The sequence below is a fragment of the Heterocephalus glaber genome, unplaced genomic scaffold (assembly GCF_053883595.1).
Source record: "Heterocephalus glaber isolate CG9 unplaced genomic scaffold, H.glaber_assembly_v1.0 deba00001666, whole genome shotgun sequence".
In the NCBI taxonomy this organism is placed as follows: domain Eukaryota; kingdom Metazoa; phylum Chordata; class Mammalia; order Rodentia; family Bathyergidae; genus Heterocephalus; species Heterocephalus glaber.
In genome coordinates, this window is record NW_028258406.1 from 19,503,328 (window position 1) to 19,523,775 (window position 20,448).

The 20,448-nt window shown below is 35.9% G+C and overlaps 2 protein-coding genes across 13 annotated transcripts in view; one reads left to right on the top strand and one right to left on the bottom strand.

The window, feature by feature from the left end:
* Window positions 1-20,448, top strand: part of Cdadc1 (cytidine and dCMP deaminase domain containing 1) — a 47,238-nt gene that overhangs the window by 14,236 nt on the left and 12,554 nt on the right. For 10 of the 12 annotated variants that reach the window (XM_004844167.4, XM_087197438.1, XM_087197439.1 and 7 more), the window contains 5 exons: window positions 4-181; window positions 5,921-6,490; window positions 12,631-12,680; window positions 15,847-16,016; window positions 17,986-18,175. In XM_004844167.4, the coding sequence (XP_004844224.1) occupies window positions 4-181; window positions 5,921-6,490; window positions 12,631-12,680; window positions 15,847-16,016; window positions 17,986-18,175 (1,158 nt within the window). The remainder of the gene's footprint in view (window positions 1-3; window positions 182-5,920; window positions 6,491-12,630; window positions 12,681-15,846; window positions 16,017-17,985; window positions 18,176-20,448) is intronic. The other 2 variants (XM_013072036.3, XM_021257841.2) reach the window with 1 other exon arrangement.
* Window positions 1-20,448, bottom strand: part of Cab39l (calcium binding protein 39 like) — a 210,195-nt gene continuing 189,747 nt past the window's right edge. The window contains exon 13 of the mRNA XM_087197450.1: window positions 1-20,448. This exon is cut by the window's right edge and continues 6,616 nt beyond it. The gene's annotated coding sequence lies outside the window, so the exon portion shown is untranslated.

The window sequence follows — 20,448 nt, forward strand, 5'->3', positions numbered from 1 at the left end:
TAGGTGAAGAAAACTGGTCTTGTAGTGGTGAAAAACATGAAAATTGTTGGTCTCCATTGTTCTAGTGAAGATTTACATGCTGGGCAAATTGCTCTAATTAAACATGGGTCAAGGCTGAAAAACTGTGATCTTTATTTTTCCAGAAAACCATGTTCTGCGTGTTTGAAAATGATTGTAAATGGTAAGTACAGATAAGGCTTTGTTGGGGATTAAAAGCTTTTATCTAAGAGCAAACAGAGGAACACAGAGATAATTTGGAAATATAAATACATGTGTGAAGACAAATTTGACACTTTGTAAGAGGAAGAGTTAGAAAACATGGTCTCAGATTTTGGTCTCAGCTCTGCCCATTAATCAGGTAAGTACCCTCAGTGAATTAGCATACTAAAGCTAGCTACTATCTCAAAGAAATCCCAGAATTTCAGTGGTTTAATATAGTAGGTATCACCCCTGTAATAGTCTAATGTAGGTGCTGCTAAGCAGCAGGCAGCTTTTCTTCATGTGATTGAGTCACGAACCCAAGCATATTCTATCTTACTGGTATTGTCATCCCTGCACCCTTGCTTGAGTCCTCTGCATTCAGAGGCAGCCTGAGAAAGAAAGAGGAGAGAAGGCACACCTTCTTAAAACCTTGGCCTGGGGATGCTAGGAATATAGCTTAAGTGATAGAGCACTTGTGTGGCATATTTGAGGCTGTGGGTTAATCCCCAATGCCACAGAAGAAAGAAACAAACAAAATCCAGCCTGAAAGTTGCATACATCATTTCTGTTCATTTCCATTGTGAAAACTGTAGACCCTGATTGGACATTCATTCCCCCAGTGACAACTCCATTATTCCGAAAGGAACACAATTTTTTATTGTGTAGCCATCCACTCTACTCACATAGTACTCAGTATGTTTCTCTGTGCTTTTGATTCTGTTTTGCAACCAGGTGCATGTGCAGACCATTCTATCACTCCAAAATATGTATCTTGTACATGAGCACTATGATGGCTTAAGAAAAAAAAAAAGACAAAAAGCTCATGTGGTTCCTAGCCCATGTTACTTGGGAACAAGAACAACTTAATGTAACACACCATTTAGTACCAAATAAGTGAGGCATACTGTGAGTAATACATGATCTCCCAGAAAGAACAGTGATCCTGCAGGTTGTCATGTTACAAAAAAAATGGGGCTTAAGTTGGATCTTAAAGTTTCTGGTAAATAGAGGAGGAGATATTTCTTGTCAGGGAGCAGCAGTGCACCTAGAATCATCCAGTTGTAAGGAGTGAGGTTTAGTGTTTGAAATGGAAGATTATTCTTAGAGTAAAAGCAGATGGATTATAATGATAAATTGAGGCTGTAGTAGAGAATTCAAAAGCTGTATAGCCTTTGGGCTTTATCTTATGAAACTGAGTTCCTAGACCTGTTTTTCAGAAGAGCTATTTTTTATTTACATCCAAGTCTTATAAATACTGATCATATTTGTATTGAGGTTTATGAGTTGAACTACATGTAAAGCTTCAGGAGAGAGCCAGGCAGTAGAAGCTTCCCGGCCTACAACAAGCATTTCAAGCAGACAGGTATCTATGACAGTGACTCAATTCTGTAGTTCCTAATAGATAAAATAGGTATCATAGAGGCATCAGCCTTTTTTTCCTTTTCCCAGTTAATCAGGCAGATTGGGCAGCCACACTTGTGTTTGGTGGACTTCCAAGTCCTATCATAGGTAATGTAGAGCCACTGAAGATTTTTGAGCAGGATGTAAGATGATTGATAGGGTTTTTTTCTTTTTTTGGTACTGGAGATCAAACTCAGGACCTTGCACTTGCAAGGCAGGCAGCAGCACCACTGAGCTAAATCCCCGGCGATTGATAATTTCTGTTGTTGTTGTTACTGAATTGGCACAGGGAGAACTTAGAAATTGAGAGCTTAATTAGTAGACTATTGCATTAGGGTATAAAATAGGATTCAGATGGAAGTATTAATATAGAAAGGAAAGAATGTGAAAGAACCAAAACATTTGTTGATCTGTTCTAGTCACAGAAGAAAAATGATTAAGAAATGGTTGTATTTTACCCTAAGCTGCCCATGCTGAAAGTATCTTAATCACCTTTGAGCTAAAAATTAGAAGAGTAGGGAGTTCAGGTCACACTGCTTCTTGGTATCTGTAAGGCATTTCAATCTAGCAAGAGAGAAAATGAAGTCTGGAAAATCAGGAAGGACCTAAACTGGAAATACATTTATGTTGGTGTTAGACCTGTACATAAATGAAATTGCCCTGTTAGTTTAGGCCTACATATTATTTAGTTATGTTGGGAAGGGGCATGATTGAACCCATGCTGTAGCTGAATCACTTGAGTTACAATCACTATTACCTCAATGAAACCAAACATTTCCTAGCACAGTGGTTCTCAAAGTGTGTCCTGATGGCCCATGAGGTGAACACTGTTTTCTAAATAATACTACAGTCACAATAACAGTAACAAAACAATGGTGAGTAAACCACCAGTGCTGTAACACGAAGCAAAGCAGTGGTACCAAACCACTAGTAGTCACTGCTCTAAATGCACTCAGAGTGAAAAACAAAACAAAACAACAAAACAGTTTCATGTAAAAATGTACTTGATAAAATAGTAAATTCTAACCCTTCAGTACACTTTTTTTTTTTGAGACAAGGTTTTACTATGAAATTCAGGCTGGCCTTGAACTCACTATGTAGCCCAGGCTGGCCTTGAACTTGAAGCAATCCACCTGCTTCAGTGTCCCAAGTACTAGGATTACAGGCATGTGTCACCATGCCCAGCTTCACATTTGTTTTAATATTCTGTGTCAAAAAGGAGGAGGTGGTTATACAGCACTTTTATTACAAACCTAAGTAGGAAGATTGTCTTAAGGAAAAACACGCGATTATGTTGCAGACTGAACTGATCTATTTTTTCAAGGAACAACATGAAATAACAAACTATGGCAATTTAGATTTAGATAGTTGGTAGGCATTGCCTCAAAAATGAAGTGGATCTGTCACTTTAGGAAAATAATTGGCAGTATTTGTTATTAGTGATAAAAATGGAGCTTTCAGAGTAAAAATTAGAATATTTGAAAGCCATTATAAGCTTGACAGGTTCCCAATATTTATATTCTTTTGATGAGATTGGTGGTGATATTAATGATTTTTTTTATACTGTAAAATTAGTACGTCATTGTTTTCCAGATGACTAATACATGATGCTACAAAATTGTGCTTGAGTAAAAGAGCCATTCTAAGTGTAAGACAGACCAGGGGACTTAAGCATTACAATACAAAAAGTTTGTTGATAGGGTTTCAGATCCCATACTGTACCTAGCCTGTAAGAAACTATCCCTTGTCAAATATTTACACAGTATCAGAGAATATTTACAATTATCTGAAATGGCTCTTTATATACTTTTTAAACTACATGTTTGTATGAGTCAGTATACTTTTCATATATATCAATGAAAACACCTATTGCAATAGATAGAAAGCAGAAGCAAATTTGAGAATTCAGCTGTTTTCTATTAAGCCAAATATTAAAGATATCTGTAAAAGTGTAAAACAAAGCCATTCTTCTGTCATTATTTTCTAAGTAATTTCTTTTCATAAAGCTGTTATTTATGTTAATGTATAATTGGCTCTTTATTGTTATTTCAAATGGATTAATAAATACTTTAAAATTTTGCTTTACTTTTCTACTACATAAATATAGTCCACATGAAAGAAAGCTATTTGGTTCCCTCAATAAATTTTAAAAGTATAGGGCTTGAAGGTAGCTCAGTGATAGAGCACTTGCCTAGCCTGACCTGAGTTCCATCCCCAGCACTGCAAAAGCAAAAACAAAACAGTGTCTTTGGAAAAAAAAATTTTTTTAAGAATATAAAGGAATCCTAAGATCAAAAAATCTTGGGGGCCAGGGATCAGTGGTGCTGCCACCTGTCTTGCAAGCACAAGGTCCCAAGTTCGATTCCCGGTACTAAAAAAAAAATCTTGGAACCTCGCTGTAGCCTTTCCCTTCTTTTTTGAATCAGGATTACTGGGAACAACTAAGATGCTTAGATAAAAGGTTTACCATCACTGCTGGTTAGGAAATAAAGAACTCTTAAGAGAGGGAAGATGAAATGCAGCCCGGGGAAACACTCTGACCTGAGCTTTGAGGCCTTCAAAGCTGCTTTGCAGTCCAAAACACAGTGATTCAGGTGTAGCAGGGAGTAGATGGAAATATGTTTAACTTAGAAGTTTTAGCTCATATATTACTTAGAAGAGTGTACCACCCTGTGGATTGTCTATTTGTTTCAGAGCATAATCATAAAATTGAAGTTGACATTACAAGAGATACTAACAAAAAGATATCTGTTGTAAACTATTCATTGAGAAACTCCTGGGTGTTTATGTATAAGGCATCTTTATTGTTGAACCTCAAATACTAATTATTTTTTCATGTTTGTTTTCCAGTTATATTTCTCTTTTGAATTGTCTGTTCATATCTTTTTCTCTCCCTTAAGACATTACTGTTCAATTCCTATGTATTCTCAAGGAATTAAAATCTTTTCTGTATATTAAAGATTACCAACTTTTCCTCTGTCACATTGATTGAAAAATGTTTCTTTAGTTTGTTTTGTTTTCAATCCTGTAAGCTTTTTAAAAATAATATTTAGCCAGGCATGGTGACACACACCTATAATCGTAGCACTTGGGAGGCTAAGGCAGAAAATTGCACATTTGAGCCCAAACTGAGCAACTTAGTGAGACTTTGTCTCAAAATAAAAATAAAGGACTGGGGATGTAGCTTAGCACAAAGGTCCTGGGTTCAATCTCCACTACTACCAAAAATAATATTGTCCTATCACCATTACTCCAACCTCACATAACAATTTGTCCATTTTACAGTTTCTTTGTAGACAATTTTGGTGAAAAGTAAAATAATTTGTTTAATCATTCCCCTGTGTTAGTCATCTAGCTTTTTGAAAAAAAATATTTTAAAGAATTCTGACTAGTGACTTAACAAGAACTTGTCTCAAAATTTAAAAAAAAAAATTTTTTTTAAAAGTCTGGCAATGTAGGTTAGTGAGAAGGCCCCAGGTTCAATCCCCAGTGCCAATAAAATAAAACCCTCAAGAATGTTGACTTCTCTCCCTTTAGAATATTTCTTAGAATGACTTTCTAGAAAAGTTTTGAATCACAGACAGGAACATTTTTAATGCAGAGATGAACTGTTTACTTCAGATACAAGACTCTAGGCAATAGCAAGTGTTGGCTGTAACATTCTAACAGCAGCCATGGTGCTATGGAAGGTACTGGTATGTAGTTTCAGTGCTGGGCTTTGAGACTACACATAGCAAAATCAGTGATTCTACAAATGCTTTCCCATGGGCTCTACCAGAGGTTGGTTAACTTTTTCTTTAAAAGGCCAGATAGTAAACATTTTAGATTTTGCAGACCATATAGTGGCTGTGGCAGCTATTCAAATCTGCCATGCAAAGGTAGCTAAAGACTGTGTAATTGAATGGGTGTGTCCTCATAAAACTATTTATGGACACTGAAGTTTGAATTTTTCATAATTTCATGTGTAATGAAATATTCTTTTGATTTTCCCAATTATTAAAAATGTAGAGTTGGGGATGTACCTTGGTGATAGAGCACTTGCTGCACATGCATGAAGCCCTTTGTTCAATCCCCAGCACCACCAAAAGAAAAAGAAAAAAGTCCATTTTTAACCCATGAGCTGTATAAAACCTGGCAATGGATTGGGTTTGGCCAATGGGTAGTTACTTAACAACCATGAGATTGTGTAATAGGTGACTTGATAGTAGACATTTATTATATTGGAGCCTCTTAATTTACTGCAGCAATGGGATGGATTTATCAAGAAAGCTAAATTTGGCATGTATCAGATAATTACCTTTCATATTTTGTATTTCAGCTGGAGTTAACCGAATTTCATATTGGCCTGCTGATCCAGAAATAAGCTTGCTTACTGAGGCTTCTACTTCTGAAGATGCAAAATTAGATGCCAAAGCAGTGGAAAGATTGAAGTCAAACAGCCGAGCCCATGTGTGTGTGTTACTCCAGCCTTTGGTGTGTTATATGGTGCAGTTTGTAGAGGAGACTTCTTACAAATGTGACTTTATTCAAAAAATTACAAAAACAGTGCCAGATGCTAACATTGACTTTTATTCTGAATGTAAACAAGAAAGAATAAAAGAATATGAAATGGTCTTTTTGGTTTCAAATGAAGAAAAGCATAAGCAAATACTGATGACTATAGGTCTGGAGAACCTGTGTGAAAATCCATACTTTAGCAATTTAAGGGAAAACATGAAAGACCTTATCCTACTTTTGGCCACAGTAGCTTCCAGTGTCCCCAGCTTTAAACACTTCGGATTCTACTGTAGCAATCCAGAACAGACTAATGAAAGTCACAATCAAAGTTTGCCACAAGAAATTGCAAGGCACTGCATGATTCAGGCCAGGTTATTGGCATATCGAACTGGTGAGTTAAATGCTTAGTTCATAAATTGAGACTGATTGGTTCAGTTGTATTTGTCTCAGTAGTAAACTGGTGTTTTGTCTTATCTATGGTAGAGTTCATTTAAAGTTTTGCTGCTCATACAATGTAGAGAAATTAGTAAGATTCTGTGTAGGAAACTTTGAGCAGTTTTGGGATTCCTAGTGGTCTTATATTCAGCACTGAATTTATAATTCAGAGCCAGATTATCTAAGCCCTACTTTCTGCTTCTTGCACTTTGGACTTCACTGGTCATTGAGTCCTCCACTAAAGATGGGATAAAAAGAAAAGTGCAAACTAAAGTCATTTATTTTTTATTCATTCTTTAATATTTTGTATGTCTTTAATAAAAACTTTTGGAAATCTATAAAATTAAAAATACAAATTCAAAATAACTAAAGAATATCAAAGTAAATGCATGCTGAGTATTGTAGATTCTTCCAATTGCTGGTATGTCTCAATCAGCAAGCTGAGAAATTAAATATTTTTATTTATTGTATTAAGTTGTACATGTGGAAAAGGAGAATATTACTTGGGACTATTCTTTATTGTTTAAAAATATTGCATCTGTATTTCTCATTATGGAACAATATTTTCACATCTTACCAGGTGTAATTTTTTTGAAAGTAGAATCATAATCACTTTTTAACATTTAACCTTGAAATAAGTAGGAAAAATACAGACAGGACAGAAGTAGAGTAAGATCATTATCCCAAAAAAGAAGGAGATGGAAAATCAGAAAATCTCTATGAAGGTACCACCGGTCTATAGTGTATTCTTTACAAACAAACAACAACAAACCCCTCAAAGTAAAGTCAGTAGAATGTAAGATCTCAACTGACAGCATATAAGAATCACCATGGAAACTTTAATAAAAAGATGCTCAGGGGCTGGGAATTTAGCTCAGTGGAGCCACTGCCTGCCTCGCAAACACAAGGTCTAGTTCAATCCCTGATACCAAAAAAGAAAAAGATGCTCAGTCCTCCACCCAGAGCTATTTAACTGTGGCCTAGGCCTAAGATGTTTAAGTCCTGCAAAGTATTATGACATTCAACAGTGTTAATAATCACTCAATTCTATAAAGAGTGTATAAGTATGAACTATATGACCCCAAACAATTGTATATGAGCCTGATTTAATGAAAAAAATATTTTTACAGCACTATGGAGTGGACCAAGGGCTTTCACAATGAGCTACATTACCAACCCTCACTCCCCTTTTTAAAAAAATTTTGAGACAGGGTCTTGATAAGTCACTAACTTGCCCAGGCTGGGCTAGAACTTGTAATCCTGCCTCTGCCTCCCAGAGTGCTGGGATTACAGGTTTGTGCCACCATGTCCTGTGTAAATTTTCTTGTATCGTGGGTTGTACATTATTCTCTTTGCCAATATCAGCTTTGTAAAGAAATTTTCTGTAAACCATTCTGGAGAAAACCACAAAAAGGTTTTCTCTTTGGTAATCAGAATTCAGCAGAGTTCTGCCTATGTTCCAGAGTAAGATGGGAGATGTGCATTTGCTGTTTTACTTGATCTCAGTAACTTGATTCTCACAGACCATCTCATCTTTCCATCTGTGATTCCAGTGTTCAGTTTGCAGTATGTGTAGATATAAATATGCATATGTATATCTTACTAGATATACTACTATATATATTTTGAATTATAAGTTTGTCTACTATTACTGTTCAGAGTTTTGTACATAAAGCTATGCTTATGCACTTGATGGGCAATTTAAGAGATTTTTCAAGCGTTGTTTTTTTACAATGGGTGATATTTTTTGCCTGGGATTCAAATCCTGCATAGGATACAACTCAACTATTTGCACTCCACTCCACTCTGAGCTCTTTGAGGGAAGAAATCATCTCCTAATCATCATTTTTTTCCTTAGCACTAATCAGTGTGTGTTGAATGGATATCTATACCAAAAGACAAATGGTCCACAATTCTTATTCCAAAACCCATGAGGCCAAATGAAAAGAAATTCAGAATTTTTCAGACTTTAAGAAGGTAATATGATGCATATACTGGTTATATAGTATTCCTAGTGAGATTTAGGAGAATACCTGTAGTCAAACAAATTAATACATGTGGAGTAAAATTTGTGAATATTTGTACTAAGCAGAGTACTTAAAAATACATTTTTTTCCTCATTTTTGGTGGTGCTGGGGATCAAACCCAGGCCTTACACATTAGGCAAGTGCTCTACCAATGAGCTAAATTCCAAGCACCCCACAGTTCACTGTGTGAACTTGGGTCTATTTTGGATTTCCAGTCTTTTCCTATGGTCTTCTCTATTTTTACATAAAGCCAATGCTATTATAATTAGAGAGAGAGATGTTACTAAAGCTTTAATATGCCAAAAAAGGGATGCTATGAGTAGCAATTTGGTTCAGGATTGGATGTAAATCACTGCATCAGACTATTAAAAAAAGTTGATACAAAGGATTCCAAATAAGGGACTTGGTGTCTATAATTCTTCATTGATAATAATAATGATAATTTATTGAGCACTATTGTGTCAGACGCTAAGCTAGGTGATTTCTATACATATCTTGTTTAACATTGGAGACCAGCCAGCCCCGTGGATATCCTATGATATAAAGTATTTCCAATTACTCAAGTTTTTAATTTCACACTACAGTGGTATCTTGGTACACCCCATTAATTGGTTTCTGGAGACAAACTACAAGTACCAAACAGATTTCTTTTGGCTGAAATAGGCAGCCAGTCAAGAGAGAATCAACACCGACAAGCTCTAGCTTGAGCATCTACTACCAAACAAAGGACAAATACTGGGACAAAAGTGTCACATCAAAATGCAATGAGTATCAGATTTGTCCAGCTTTCAAAACACTTGTGTACCAAGGTATGATTGTATTCAGTTTGATTTGATAACTGTATTTTTCATTATTATTATTATTATTTTATTATTTTGTACCAGGGATTGAACTCGGGATCTTGTGCTTGCGAGGCAGGCGGCAGGACCACTGAGCTAAATCCTTGGCCCTATTTTTCCCTTATTAATAGATGAAGATATCATTTCATGAAACCATTACATTTAAAATATGTTATTAAAATGAATTCTAAAACCTCTAGCAACAGAGTTCCAAAACAAATTTTTTGAATGATAAATAAAGAGGATCCACAGAGATATTGTTAAAAATATGTTTCTAGAATAATTAAAGGTAGCAACAAAGTGACAAATATGTTTAGATGCTTAGGGGGAGAAGATTAGCGGGCATCCCATCATGTCTACCTGACTTAAGTGTTGTTTTGATCTCTTTTTGCATCCTGTTTTCCCATTAGATGAGGCGCTTTCCAAAGTTAAAATAGTATACCTTCCTCCTGGACTGCAGAGTTGGTGATGAAAGTAGGATGAAGCAGCCAATGTTAATTGTTTGAAAGCATAACTCACTGGTTTTTAGTGTGATTAAGATTCAGGGGTGAGCTCTGAGAAATGCAGATTCCTGAGCCTTTCTCAGGTTGATTTAGGGGTCCCCGTGGGAACCAGTAGTATGGCTTTTTAAACAAGCATCCAGCAGTTTGGATTCAGGTGGTCTGTGGAACATGTGGTCACTGTTGTGACAGAGGATGGGGGGCTAAAATAGACATCCCTGTGTTCCAGAACCATGGGCTAACGAGACCTCTGACTTCCAGTGATCAAAGAACCCAGGAATTGGCCCAGAAGTGGTCATTTCTGACCACTTTTCCTTCAAAGTTGTACAGAGAAAACCCAATGAATAACCAGATCATGGGGAGCTGTTTTTGTAAGAATTAACAGATGTAAAAAGATTTTTGAAAAATAACATGTCACTAGACTTGGGGCTAAGGTGAAATTGGCTCTTTTATATGGATAAAAAGTTATCCTTGTTTGAAAGGAGAGGTAGTAATGAATATTCCCTTGGTGTAGCTAACCTTTGCTAGGCAGTAGAGATGTCTGCTGATGCAAAAACACATCTGACAAGGTTTAGCCTGTCCCCAGAAAAACAGAAAAAGTGGTTCCTGAGACTAAAAACATAATACAAAAAAATTTAGGATTGTTGTAGGAAAAGTAGATTCAATATGAACGATTTATATTTTAGTTTTTCATCTTTTTCCTTTCTGATTTATACACATATTGAGTACAACTTTACTAAACTTTTGGTTTTGTGGGCAAATACAATTTAATGTTTATAATTTCTACCACTTGCCTTGGAAATTGAGCATAAAGCCATTGATTTATATCTTTTCCCTGCGTGTCCAATTCTAAAGGTGTAGGAAGAAACAAAATCTTGTTTACACCAAAATCTCTTTCCCTCCACACTACAGAAGCCAGTTGTCCTGTATAATCTGTCCCTCAGGATCATGTTCAACTTCAGAACACAGCACACATGTAATGTTTCCTCATCACTGTTCTCCCACCCCATCCAGCTGTAAGTTACGTGAGGGTGGGACCAATGTTTCCCTCACCATTGAACATTCAGCTTCTCATAATCTTGGCACACTGGGGCACTTAGTGAATGCAAATCTTTATTATGGAATTCTTAATGTCAAAGCAAGAGGTGGAAGAAAGCCTGGGGGGCTAAATCTTAGTCTCTTAATTTCTCTGTGTTTTCTTATCTAGAAATGAAAATTTTAGCTGCTTTATCTTTGGGTAAAAAAATTTATACAAATGCTTTGTAGTATGTATTGAAATCCTGAGCATGCTTGAACTGAAGATGGAAAACTTCCTTGCATTATCGTAACTTTTTAAAAATGAACTTATTGATAGGTTAATTCTAGTTTTTAATACAATAGTAGCACAAACTTTCTTTGTACTTTTACTGGAAAAGTTGGTATTTACATATCATTTGGGGGCCAGGATTTAGCTCAGTGGTGCCGCGCCTGCCTTGCAAGCGCAAGCTCCTGAGTTCGATCCCCACTACCAAAAAAAAAGAAATACATATGTTATATGTTATCCTTTGAAGGATTTACTTTTAGGAAATTGTAGAGGTAAACAGCAATTTCACTTAATCCTCACCAGTATGAAAATGCCCTAGGGTAAATTCACAGATGACTTTTATTTTCTTTATGTAAATATACCTACTTAACCACATTAGTTCCTTATAATTTTCATATACTGAGGTTTTCATAATTAGTGTATATTTGCCTTTGAAATTTGAAACTCAGGAAAAGTAGATACTTAATATGTAGAATTTTTATTTTGTTTTGTTTTTTTAAAAATTTCTGTTTCAGATTGTTTCTAGAAGTATAGTTTTACTTGTTGCAAATGTTTTGGCTCTGCGGGGGAACTATAATCTTATGTCTAGAACTACTGCCACTTGACTTAGAAGTAAGCATGCTATGAGACTGACTTGGTGTCTTTTCCCCCTCACAGTAAATTATGAAGGTCATAGGGCAGCATTTTGTTTAGGTCAAAATTCCCTGCATGTACCATTCAGCAATAGATATGAAAGTTCATAACACTTAATGTTTGTATTAGAAGTTTGAACTTATTTCTTAGCAAGAACATTTCCATAAAATGTATTTTACATGGTTAGAGTGTAAGAAATGAGAGACATATTTGATTGTTGTGAATGGTTATTGCACTAAATCCATTCGTTCAGAAACTTTTAAAAAAAATTCAATTTCATCAACTACTAGAAATAGTCATTTAAAATAAAATAAAATTTATTTTCAACAAAGAAATAGGCGTAGTGGCACACACCTGTAATCCTAGTCTTGGGAGGCTGAGGCAGGAGGGTTGTTGCAAGTTTAAGGACTACATGGTAAGACCCTGTCTCAAGAAACAAAAAAACAAAAACAGAAATAGTCATTTAGCAACTGATATGCTAGTGGAGAGTCAGTGAGGTTGTACTTAGTTCTGGCTACTGCTTTGAATTGATCTGACTGTAGCTCCTGCCATGTTACTGGTCTTTGCATGTACATTATGAGTGACAGGGTGGGCAGTGACCTTGTCTACTTATTTGGTACCTAGTTCCCATATCCCATACTTAGAAGTACTTAACACTTTCATACAATGGGTGAAGATATCAAGAATTGCTATTTATGTTCCAAAAATACGTTTTCTCTACTTTTGGAAAAAATAATTCTGAAACTAACAAACAGATCATTGATTGTTACTGACTTCAGTATCTTATTTTGCAGAGGATCATAAAACAGGAGTTGGAGCAGTCATTTGGGCAGAAGAGAAATCTGTAAGTATGAAAATAATTCTTTACCAAGAGAGTATATAAAGCTGTATATCTCCAATGATGAATGTCATTATATTGTACACCTAAAATGTACCAATAAAAGGATATACAAAAAAAATCTTTAAATATTTAACCTGGATTTTTGTTTAAATATTGTTCATACTTCAGTGAATTGCATTTTTGTTTTCTTTTATTTTTTTGAGATGAAGTCTTGTTGTGTTGCCCAGGCTGGGGGACAGATAAGTAGGGTCAAGAGGTATTTTGAAGGTGGTATCCACAACACTAGACGGTTGCTGTACCCTATACCAGGCCTGGCAGTAGATTGCAATTTTTGAACTGTTGAGATTAATGTTTTTGTATTAGTGCATTTATTAAGTTCATAGATATTTGCTCATTCCCTCAACAGTTTTTTAAATAGATTCATCCATTTAGCAAACATTTATTAAATACCTATCGGTTAGGGACTGTGCCACAGTGAGCATTAGAAATTTAAAGATTACATATTCTGCCTTTTGTGGCCTCATATCTTATGATAGAGAAATAAAAAAGAGACTTCTCTATAAGTGAAATTGTAATTGGCACTGTGAGAAGGTAGAGGACCCCTACTCTCCTTGAAGAAATGAGTGACATGTTCTAGGAGGTTGTAGAGGGCTATTAATCTTGAAGAATGAGTAGGAATTCAGAGCAAGCTAGGAAAATTAGGAGGATAACATCCAAAGGTAGAAGGTGAGAGAGAGAATATGGGAAATGACAGTGATGTGGCATATTGGGGTCCAGAGTCCTGTGTCAAGTAGAGTGGTCAAAAATTGTACTGGGAGCCAGGGGTTTAGCTCAGTGGTGCTGTGCCTGGCAAGCAAAAGGTCCTGAGTTTGATTGCCGGTACTGGAAAAAAAATTATACTGGACCATGAGGGTCATTGTAGACCATGTGAAAAGCATACACTTTATCCTTTGGCAGTACACAGCAGTACCCTGGCACACCACTAACCAGTAGAAATTAAAGACAAGCTACACTTATGACTAAATTTTCTAGGAGCCCTACTGAAAAAATAGGTGAAGTAATATATAGCTGACTGAAATATGAACCTAAATTTTGTTTCAGTGGACTATAGAGCAAGTAATTTGACTATTTGTTTCAGTGTTTTGTAAGTTCTTCAAATTCAACCTAAGTAATAAATCAGGTAACCTTTTCTGCTAACCTGCTCCTTCACAGTGGTCACTATTTTACTCTCTGATACTGCAGGACATAGTGATTATCTAGTGCTGTGGATACCATCTTCAAAATACCTCTTGACTCTACTTATCCGTTCCCCAACTGTCATCTCCTATTAGAATAGGTTCCTCTGGCAGAAATTCCCGTAGCATTCTGTACCCATCATCTGTGACACTTATAGTTAAAGTCATGTCCAGTCTCCAGACTCTTAACTGCTCCTCATAAAAGGTACATGGGGCCAGGGGTTCTGGTTTACAGCTATTGCTAGCACCTCGCATGGGTCTGGCCTCTGACTGGAATTCTCATTTGTGCTTATGTGAATGCTTAGCAGCCTTTTGGCTTAGAATCTGGTTCTCCACTTTGTGAAGAATTCAGTAACAGTTACACCAGGTAAGTATGGTAGTGCACACCTGTAATCCCAGCACTTGGGAAGCTAAGACAGGAAGGACTACGTAGTGAATTCAAAACCAGTCTGATCTATAAAGTGAGACCTTGTCTAAATAAAGCAAAGCAAAACAACAGCAAAAAATAAAAAAAGAACAGTGTAGGGAGGTGGCATGGTAAAGCAGAAAGACTTATGGGCTTGGAAGCAAGCAACCTAGGCTTGAACCCTGGCTATGTTACTTACTAGCTCTGTGATCTTGATCAAGTTAATCTCTCTTGGCCTCAGTTTCCTTATCTATAAAATGGGGATAATAATAGTACTACTCTCTAAGTTGTTTCAAGGATTGAGTAAATGAAATAATGCATATGAAACTTAGTATGATATTTGACATTTGGTAAATGCTAAAGAAAAGTTTATTAATGGAATACTATTTTATTTGCAACTTTTGTTGGCAAATTACACAATTTTTTATTTAACACTAACTTTCTACAGTAATGAGTGTGTGGATAATATCACTTGAGTAATTCAATAGATTGAAATTTAATAAGGTTTATAGCATATTCCAAACCATTATAAATACTTTATTATTTATAAAATGTTATCCTACTAATGGATAAAGCATTCATATTAGTGATATGTCATTAATCAAGAGAAATAACAAAAAGCCACTGAAATAAAAGTTTTATATATAGATATATGACTCAATAAATATTGAGTAAGGGAAAGTGTGTTTTTATTTTCCAAATGAATCACAATATCACCTTTTTAGCCCAACAACAGAATATTTTTTAAATTTCTGACTTGTTAACCAGTAGCACAGCACTGAGTATAAGAAATTAACAGCCACTTACTAAGAACCTGTTATGCAAACCAATCTGGCACATGTCTAAAGGGATAGAAAATATAAAATGTGGTTTCTATGCTTCAGAATTTTATATTCTATTTGAAGAGTAATTAAGTAAATCAATTTGTGATGTAAGCAAGATAGTAACTTGATTAACTGCTAAAACTAAAGACAGACTGGAAATTACAGACTAGAGAGTTGATTAGCTTTCTTGGAAATAAGCTATGACAAGGCCACACTACAGTAGGAAGATCTGATACTGTATTTTTCGATGGCTCAGTTTGTCATAGGAATGGAATGAATATTCATCATACAAAGTATGACAGCAAGCTTTAAAAATACATTGCACCTTTGAGTCAGGGATTTAGCTCAGTGGTGCTGCCACCTGCCTTACAAGCTCAAGGTCCCAAGTTTGATCCCCAGTACCAAAAAAAAAAAAACATTGTACCCAGGCATGCACCTATAATCCCAGCTACTTGGGAGGCAGAGGCAGGAGGATCACAAGTTTGAGATGAGCCTAAATTTGAGATGAAACAATTTAGTGACACCCTGTTTCAATGTTAAAAGAAAAAGCAGAGAGGAGGGTAGGCATGTAACTCAGTGGTACAGTACTTGCCTAGCATATGCAAGTCACCCTGTTCAATCCGCAGCATGATCCCCCCCCAAAATTGCAAAATGCCTTTTCAGAATGTTGACACTAACCACAGTTGATCTGCTCACTTTTTTAGAGAAGTTGTGATGGAACTGGTGCTATGTACTTCATAGGCTGCGGTTACAATGCCTTCCCTGTCGGATCTGAATATGCTGACTTCCCTCATATGGACGACAAGCAGAAAGACAGAGAAATAAGGAAGTTCAGATACATTGTACATGCGGAACAGAATGCCTTGACATTTAGGTATGGTTTTTGCATATATTTTCTTTAAAATGTAATAAAAGTTAGTTGAAACTAATTTTCTTTTAGTTGTAATTTATTTCCTTTTTTCAAATTCTAAGAAATATTGTTTTCAGAAATATAATTTTGGCAAAATTTGGTCCTGCATGAGATCTGAGGCCATTGTCATAGATTCTCCAGGCCTTTCAATACATTGAGAAAGTCTTTTTATTTTTCTCCCCTCTCTCTCCAATATGAAACTATTGAAAGGTTGTCTTAGGATCTTGCTCACTCTTTCATACATCTGAAGGTTAATACTGCCTTCTTTTTCTAAATCTAGAGCACATATATTTATTAATATTAGGCTTTATTATCAATCAAGTTGCTTTAAAAGAGCTTTTGTTAGAGGTTATAACTAGTATTACCTCCTTCTAACGTTAATTTAGGACTCTAGTACAAAGACTTCTCAGCATGTACCATTCAAGGGGTGAGGTTAGGGGATTAAGAAAACAAATAAGACATGGCTTCTGTCTTTGGGGACCGTCTGATTTAAAAGGGACATAGACTACCTCCGCCTAACATGTGGATTCTGAGGGAAAGGCAAGCACCACATGCTAAGAACCTTCAGAGCTGCCTTGGCCAAGAGGGGACAATGCAAGGGAAAGGCTATTTGGAGAACTGGCATTTGTGCTGAACTTTAAAAGATTGCTGACAATGTGGCAACTGGAGATGTTCCTTCAAGAGAAAGCCATTCTTGCTTCTAACATAAGCCATTTTCCACTTTCCAGAAGTAGGAAAATGCAGTGTGTGTTGAGAGCATGCATTTCCCAGTTAGCTGGAATGTGGGCACATGGTAAATGCAGCTCACTGGATAGGCTGGGATTGTACAGTAGAAGACTTTGATGTAGACACCACATGGTTGGCAGTGGGGAAACAAAATTAGTCTGACAAAGTCATGCTCATAGACTGCTTAGGTAGCAGGTATATTGTTTGAACAGGGTGGATATGTAAAATTCTGGTGCCCTAGTCCAAATGGACAGAATGAGATTTCAACTAGAGAAATGGATATGGAAGGCAGAGAACTGAAGACCTCTGGTTCAGAGCAGTACATCCTCAAATGAGCATACTGTAGTCCTAAACCACTGCCCACATGCAAAATTTTACTAAAAATCTCTGTTATTCTTGTCTTCGTCCGTGCAAGTTAACTTGCTTCATTTTGTACAGAAGTATGAGTATGTCACATATAAACATGTTACATAAAATTATTCTATAATAGGGAAGGATAAGTATAAATCAAAACAGATTTATTATTAATTTACTAATTTAATAATCATTAAATGTCCTGTAGGTACCAATTAGGGCTATGTCTTTTGGCTGCAATGATGATTTCATGTCTAATGAGACATGGTTAGCTCCCAAGAAGTTTTAACCCCAATTTTTCAGTATTATAAAGTATTGCTCCCCCACTAGTTATTGAGTCAAGCAAGCAGTCTACCACAGAGCTACATCCCCAGGCCCTTTTAAACATTTTTAAAATTTTGAAACATAGTCCTACTAAATTGTCCATGCTGTCCTTAAATTTGTGATCTTCCTGCCTCAGCCTCCCAGGTAGCTGGGATTATAGGCATGCAAAGCCATGCCAGGCTCGTCTGTCCTCTCCTCTCCTCTCCTTTCCTCCTCTCTCCTCTATCCCCTTTTTTGCTTCCTCTGCTCTCTGCCTCCTTCTGTTGTCTGTCTCTTTGTTGGTATTTACTTTGTAATCTGATACTGAACATAACTGCCAATGCCTTTGAATCAATGTATGCATTTTAGTTATAATAATTGTCAGATTTTTATTTTGAAATTCACTAATTCGTCAAGAATAAGGCCTGATTATTGTTTATAATGTTGTAAAATGTTTTTTCAGAGTTTAATTTTAACGTTTAAAAATTACTCTGAAAAATAACTTACCCTTTCAGCAACTAACTTTGTAATATTTTATAAATTTTTATAGGTGTCAAGAAATAAAGCCAGAAGAAAGAAGCATGATTTTTGTGACCAAGTGCCCATGTGATGAATGTGTACCCTTAATTAAAGGTGCAGGCATAAAACAAATCTATGCAGGGGATGTAGATGTTGGAAGAAAGAAAGCAGACATCTCTTACATGAGGTTTGCTGAACTTGAAGGTGTTAGCAAATTTACAGTAAGTAGATGCATGTTTTTCTAAGTGTACTTCCTATTATGTTTAGTGCTCTGCTACATACTGTAAATTACTGATTTCCACCCTTTTAAAGAGTATCAACAAACTATTATCATTGAATTTATTTGTATTTGCAAACATTTACCTAACTAAATGTTCAGCTAAGGACCTTTGCCATACGAATTTTAGATCTCTGTGGAGCTGAGCATTGACTTTGGTATCTTGAGCCATTGGGCCGTTTGGTGCCATCTGGTGGCTGATAAAAGTAAAGCTCTGATCCACCACTTTTCCCTTACTCCATTCAGGTTTAGAGGGCAGATAGAGGCAAAAATAGTTTGAGATCATCCAAAGTACAGGGACACACACACACACACACACACACTCACATTCTTCTTATGAGAAAAATTAGCCTAATATAATTCACCTGAAAACTCTTAGAACATGGAAAACTGTATACAACTTTATGCTCAAGCAGCACAAATGGCCTCTAATCCAGTTTTTAATAAAGTCCTTCCTAACTGAATCATCCTGAGCATGGACTTTACTGACTATACTCCTATCAGCATTCTAGTCTTCTGAATTCCAACTAGAGTCACCCATCAGGCTCTGCTTATAGCATTCTAGGGCTTCTTCAAACCTTCTGAATTCCTCCGGCAAACCAGTTCCAAGGCTTCTAAACCACATTGTTGGGTACAGGCACAGCAATGAACCCCATGTCTCTGGTACCAATTTTCTGTATTTCCCATCACTGAGACACAATACCCAACTCTCATAATTTAAAGAAGAGATAATTTGGCTCATGGATTTAGGAGATTCAGTACATGGTCAGCTGGCTCCAAGGCAGAAACATCATGATGGAAGGGTATAACAAAGCTGCTTAATTTTTGGTGGCTAGTAAGCAGAGCAGGGGAGAAGTGCCTGAGAGAAAAGAGGAAGGACTAGACAGCCCTCCATGACCCACCCAGACACACCAGAAGTATGCTCCACTGATATCCTGGGGAGCTCTTAAGTCAATCAAATTGACAGTCCACCTTCTTTTCCTCATTCTTGTGATGAGGAGTAGTTCTTTGGTACTTCATCTTTTCTATCATCTGGCCTGGATTGAAATAATATATACAGTACAGAGTTAGCTAAATGCCTCATTTTATAAATATCAGTAATTAACTTGAATTAGTATTTTTCTATCATAGGAGTGTCAGTAAAATTGATACTTGTTTTTAATATGAAATTAAATTGAAATTAATTTTGTTTGAAAAGTTTTTGCTTTTCTTTTTATTTGTAACTATAAACCTTGAAATAAGTGGTTCTGTGCCATCCTTGAGATAAGTTGTGTTGTTAAAAAGTAGATTAGAATTGGGCAACACTGTTTTAAAGAATAGGTTTTATCAGTGTATATCCATGTCCAATTACTCAAAAATATTTTAATATATTTGAATTTTTCTGTACTAGTGTATATTTTTTGAAATTATGAACATAATATATGCTTATTTAGAAGAATAGTAAAATAAAAAAGAATATGTATTATCCCATAACTCAGATACCACTGTTAACATGTTGCTGTATTTCTGTTAAAATTAACTAAAAAAAAAAATTTTTTTTTTTTTTTTTTTTGTACCCGGGATTGAACTCGGGACCTTGGGTTTGCAAGGCAGGCACTGGAACCACTGAGCTAAATCCCTGGTTCAAAAATTATTTTTGATAATTATATAATATCCCAGCCCATAGACTTAACTTACTTAACCAGTCCCCTATTGTTGGATACCTAGATTGTTTCTAAGTTTTTAGTTAAAAAATGACTTTTTATGAATATTCATTTTTTCAGTTTCTATTGTTTATTAGTACATGTTTAAATTACATAATGATTACATTCCTTGTGGGGAGTACATGTTATGTATATGTACATAGCACATTTCAATTCTTTATTCATTCCCATTCTCTCCCCTCCCTCCATGTTTAAAAAAAAATGTATTAGTACATATTTACATACATAATGATCACATTCATCATAGGGAATCTGTACATGTATAAAATGTCTTAATTCTTTTTTGTTCCCCATTCCTCTCCCCTCCCTTCACTCCTTCTTCCCCTTCCCATATACAAAAGCTTTGTTTCCACTTTTCCTTTCTATTCTTTTTTAAATCCTTTTTCCCTTTCTTCCCTTTCCTCCCTTTTTCTCCCTTTTGCTCCCTTGTTCTTCTTCCCATTTGAACATAAGCTTCCTACTTTCCAGTGTTTATCCACTATTTTGCTCCTTATTTACCCATTGCATTTCTCAC